General features: G+C 46.8%; 1 protein-coding gene across 2 annotated transcripts in view; it reads left to right on the forward strand.

Annotated features, from left to right (window-relative positions):
- LOC126578637 (helicase domino) overlaps positions 1–5,000 on the forward strand; it is a 21,663-nt gene that overhangs the window by 14,092 nt on the left and 2,571 nt on the right. For both annotated transcript variants that reach the window (XM_050241415.1, XM_050241416.1), the window contains 2 exons: positions 2,891–2,926; positions 3,120–5,000. The exon at positions 3,120–5,000 is cut by the window's right edge and continues 1,476 nt beyond it. In XM_050241415.1, coding sequence (XP_050097372.1) covers positions 2,891–2,926; positions 3,120–5,000 — 1,917 coding nt within the window. The remainder of the gene's footprint in view (positions 1–2,890; positions 2,927–3,119) is intronic.

Here is a 5,000-nt window from a genome sequence, read left to right on the forward strand (position 1 = left end):
AATGGGAGAAGGGGGCTTTTGTGTGGGGTAATTCTGTTTCAATGGTACTGTTAATCGTGAACCTCGGACCCCAGCAAAGAATGTATAGGGAAAATTCATAAAACGCCGGAAGATTATATCTTAGTAGAGATGATCAATCAAGAACTCAATCACGCGAACAAACACAAACCACCACCCTTCACATTCACTAATAATCGCCCTCAAAAGGACACACGCGGACCCACGCTCTCTTTCGCTCTGTCTTTCTCCATTTTCTCTACTGCTAAGTGCTAGCGCGTGTTGCATGTGCGCTCGGTTCCTTGTGATAAAACCTTACTTATGTTTGTAGATTATCAGTCACTATTTATTTTTTATCATTACATTTAACACATACTCACCGCCAACACGTCACACATAAAACACACCACTAATCCGTCACACGTGCGATTGAGCTCGTGTGCTTTTGCTATAGTTAGTTACTAATTCTTCTACGCATTCGCAAAACGCCGCACGCATCACGTTGCGGCGAATACTGTGATAGCTAGTAGAAGAGATTATGTGCGATTGTGCGATTTTTGTACGCATTCGTCATGAATTCTTCGTCACACACCAACTCTCTTTTGTCTACCAACGGAGAAAGGTAACGAAATTCCTAATAATTGTTGGAAATGATCCGTTCCTATTCTACCTTGCCTTCAGTTTACTGGTGGTCCCCTCCTTAAAGATGTTGCCCAACCGAACATCGTTGTTCCATTACTAGTTTGACTCGTAACGCAACAAATTATTGCAACAAACGCTAAGCTAAATCTGTTGCTTCGCGAAATACTTTGCCTCCACATGTGCTTTATACGTTCATCACAACGATCAGTTTATCAGTGGCATTTATTGTATTCGAAAAAGAAAGACTCATACGAGACACGCAGTACAGTTAGTTGGACATCAGTGAGTAACGCAAGAATGATAATGACGAACCTATCAATACCCACACACAACAGCAAACAAACATCTGCCTAAAATGGACTATATGAAATATGTGCTCCTTAGCTACAAATCAATGAGAACAAAACAAAAAATCACAGACTGTAATATCATAACTATAATTAGTACTATTCCAATCATACACACAAGAGCTAGGAAGATGGATATATAATGAAAAAAAGAAACACTTGAAATAACTCGTAACGGGAATCGGGGCGGGAGAATCGTTAACTGAAGCGTATGTTAGGAAGAAGCGATGAACAAGCGAAATAGCAACAAAACCCAGGGAAATACAACACAGAGAATGCAGCGGGAGAAAGGGACGGTGCTGTTGAGGCAAGCACAAGTTAATAGCAAGAAGAGAAAAAAAAACAGAAGCAGAAGCAGCTAAATGACGAAGGTCGGAGAGAAGAAATTAATAGAATAAAAAATTGTCCTTGCTGAGTAATTGCTGAGTTGTTGATGGATTGTTGATTCATTCACGTACGTTAGCCATTTTGTGGTTTGCCCAGAAGAGATCGAAAAAATGAAGCGGAAATCATGCGATGCGTTTCTATTATTTTATTTTGGTGTCACAAAAGAAGGATCGTTCAATCTGTCGAAGATCATAACACAAAAACATAATAGCAATAGCGTACAGCATTGGGTGAAGAGACGTAAGCCAAAGCAGTTTATTAGCGAGAGAATGCACATCTATGGCGCCGTGGAACCCCTGTACACGTGTATTGGAAAGAAACAATGAAGCGGTATACTCATGGTCATTATCATGGAACTGATGGTATTCGACTATCGTTATCTAGAGCAAATAATTACCCAAGAAAATAATATCAAAAGTATAGCGAAGCGATGAGAGAAGAGCATAACAAGAGCGAGAGAGAAAGAGAGAGAGAGAGCCTATATAAAAGAGGATGCGAATCTTATCCAAAGATATGAGATATGAGAGAGCGATGAAGATCCTATTAAACCAATCTTGCTGTGTTTATATTGTACGTTCTACAAGTTGCAAAGTGGCCAGTTTCCACACACCGTGTATAGCACTGATTGACCCAGCAAATTAATATGGTTTAAACAATCCAAATCACCCATAAACTCGGTCGCGGCTGCCGCAAAATAAGTGCACTGAAGAGGGGGCACCGAAAAACCCCCGAATCGATTTCTTTTTGATGGCACCAAAACTAATGTACAGTTAAAGATGAATGATTCCTATTGAGAAGAATGAAATGAAAGAGGTTCATTTAAAATTCGTACACACGTTGTCTCTCAACCATGCATTCCAACATTGCTTAATTGTTGGGTCACGGAGCTTCTAAACGCAGCGTTAAACGAAATTGAGCGAACGTACAAATAAGCAAACTGAGCAAACACAATATTCATCCAACTCAACAAACCTAAGAACCAGCAAGGGGATAATTTATTTTGTTAATTTTTTCTACCTACCTTCTGATGCCTTCGAACAAACACAAGATATAGTACAACTGGAACTGGGCGTATGCCAGAGATGCAAGTAACCATCTGTACCTGATATTCGGCACCGAAAGGCGGTTGGCTCGGAGAAGTTGAATTTGGAATTGCAATTTATTTTTCCCATCGCAAGGAATTGCGATCAGTTTTTCATTTTTCAAAGCACCAGAAAGAACACGAAGAAGATACAAAAGTCTAGGAAGGAAATGGTGTAGTTGCATAGCTAGGGTGAACGAAAGGATTGCAATCTATGTCGGCTTCCTGTGCTGGTATCGAAGGTGTGAAGGTAGTAGGAGTTGTGATAAACAACAGGAAATTAACAAAATCAATTGTATAGGGAAACGTTTGTCCGTTCGCTCTTCTCATCTTCTCTCTCTCTATCTCTCCTCTCTCTTTTCCTGGCTCGCTCTGCTCTCGGCCTTCCCGCGTGTATCGCTCACTGTGTTTTGATGTATCGCGGAAATTGCTCTAGATATGGATATCGGATAGTACGATGGAGAAGATGCCGGTGAGTATATATTGAGTGATAGTAGTAGCACCCCTTGTGACGCGGACTGTCCGTTCGTCTCGGCCGGAAATTTGTTCGCTCGTGGAGCTACAGTTTTTGGTGAGATGATGGATGGACACTTCCACGATCTCTTATGTTCTGCTCCATACTAATTTTGCTCTTGTTCCTAACCCAAATCATATAAATCTTCTAGATGTGGTGTCCACCGACACCTCCGCAAGACGACAATGATCTGTACGTCGATCATTCGCTGTCTTTTCTGTACGATACGACGGATCTGATACCGGAAGCGGAACTGCCACCGGTTTACGTAAGGAAAGCGGACAAACGCAATCGATCCGAGGCCGGCTTCTATCCGGACGGTCGCCGACCGCCCAAGATACGACGCGAGGACACGTACTATGCGCCACGTTCGCTGTTCGATCGACCGACGCCACAGATTGCCAAGATCCGGAAGGAGTACAAGTTGCAGCGTTACAAGGGCATCATCAAACCATTCCCACCGATGCTGGCCATAAAACCGGCGATGCCACTGAAACCACCGAGCGAACCGGAAGGCACACCGGAGTGGATGGTGTACGAGGATATGGCGATACTGAACGTAATACAGAATCTGCAAGGGCTACCGTTGAATCTGATGCTCATTTCGCCAGGTCACACGGCGAACTGGGATTTAGTGGCGGACATCGTGAATCAGTCGTCGCGCACCTATCGCCTGCCGAAGCAGTGCCGCTATCGCTACGAATCCGTCATTCTGCCCCGCGAGGAAGGCAAGCTGCTCGAGAGTCCGAAGAAGCCGAAAAAGAACAAAAATCCGCTGAAACAATCGTCCTCGACCTGCCCGTCACCACCACCGTCGCATCCGGCGTCGCCACCGAAGCAGATTCGCTCGATGCGTACCGGCCAACTCTACACGTGCGATGCCAACACGTCCTTCATCAAGCTGATGCGTCAAAAGTTCGAGCACATCAAGACGTCCTACGTGAAGAAGGCGACAAATCAGGCCAAACAGCACATTGCCACCGGTATGCCAGTGGCGTCGAGCGTGAAAAACTCCAAGCATGCGCAAGTGCTAACGAAGCACGGTGTGCTGAACTATGACTCACCGCTGACACCGGGAGAGATAGCGACCAAGCGAGCGGAACGAATTTCGAAGGAAAAGCAGAAACAAACGGCCGCCCAAGAACAGCAGCAGGCCCAGCAGCAGGCACAGCAGCAGGCACAGCAGCAGGCACAGCAGCAGGCACAGCAACAAGCCCAGCAGCAGGCACAGCAGCAGCAGGCTCAGCAACAAGTACCACAGCAGGTGGTACAAGGTGCTACTGTTAGTGGTGGTACGCAGCAACAGCAGCAGGTTCAGGTTGTAGCTACTGTACCGCAAGCGACAACTTCTGGTACGGTGGTTGCCACAAACCTTCTAGCACAACAACCACAACTGGCCACGGCCACTGTAGTGGGAGTGCAGTCGCTTGGTAGTGCCACCCAACTGCAAGCATCTGCCGTTGCACCGATCGTTCACATACAGCAGCCGCAGACGGCCTCTCCCATTGCACAGTCATCCGTGGCAACGGTTCAGGCTGTCACCGTGGCCCAATCGCAACAATCGCCTGCGCTGCAGCAACAGCAGCAGCAGCATCTCCTGCAACAACAGCTGCAATTGCAAGCGCATTCGCTGTCCCAACAGCAGCAGCAGCAGCAGCAAGCGACGATTGTCGTGTGTGGTGTGCCAACGAATGCTACCTCGACGGTCGCAACGATCGTACAGGCTTCGTCTCTGCAGGCAGCACGTGCTGCAGTTAGTGGCGCCGGCACTCAGACGCAGCAGGTCGTGAGCATATGCTCCACTCCCGGACAGCAGCAGATCGTGAAGACGATCGTTGCTAGTCCGGCCACCCAAAACCTGTTGTCACAACAGTTGGTCCAGCAGACTAGCGGCGGAAACGCTGTTGCCTCGCAGCAGCCACAGTCGTCACAGACGCCACAGCAGGTATCCGTCGTCCTGACGACCCCCGTTTCGACCATTTCATCGGTGAACTCGATTCAACTGGCAGCGCAGCCACAGATCGTTTCCCTG

The sequence above is a fragment of the Anopheles aquasalis genome, chromosome 3, assembly GCF_943734665.1.
Source record: "Anopheles aquasalis chromosome 3, idAnoAquaMG_Q_19, whole genome shotgun sequence".
Classification (NCBI taxonomy): Eukaryota; Metazoa; Arthropoda; class Insecta; order Diptera; family Culicidae; genus Anopheles; species Anopheles aquasalis.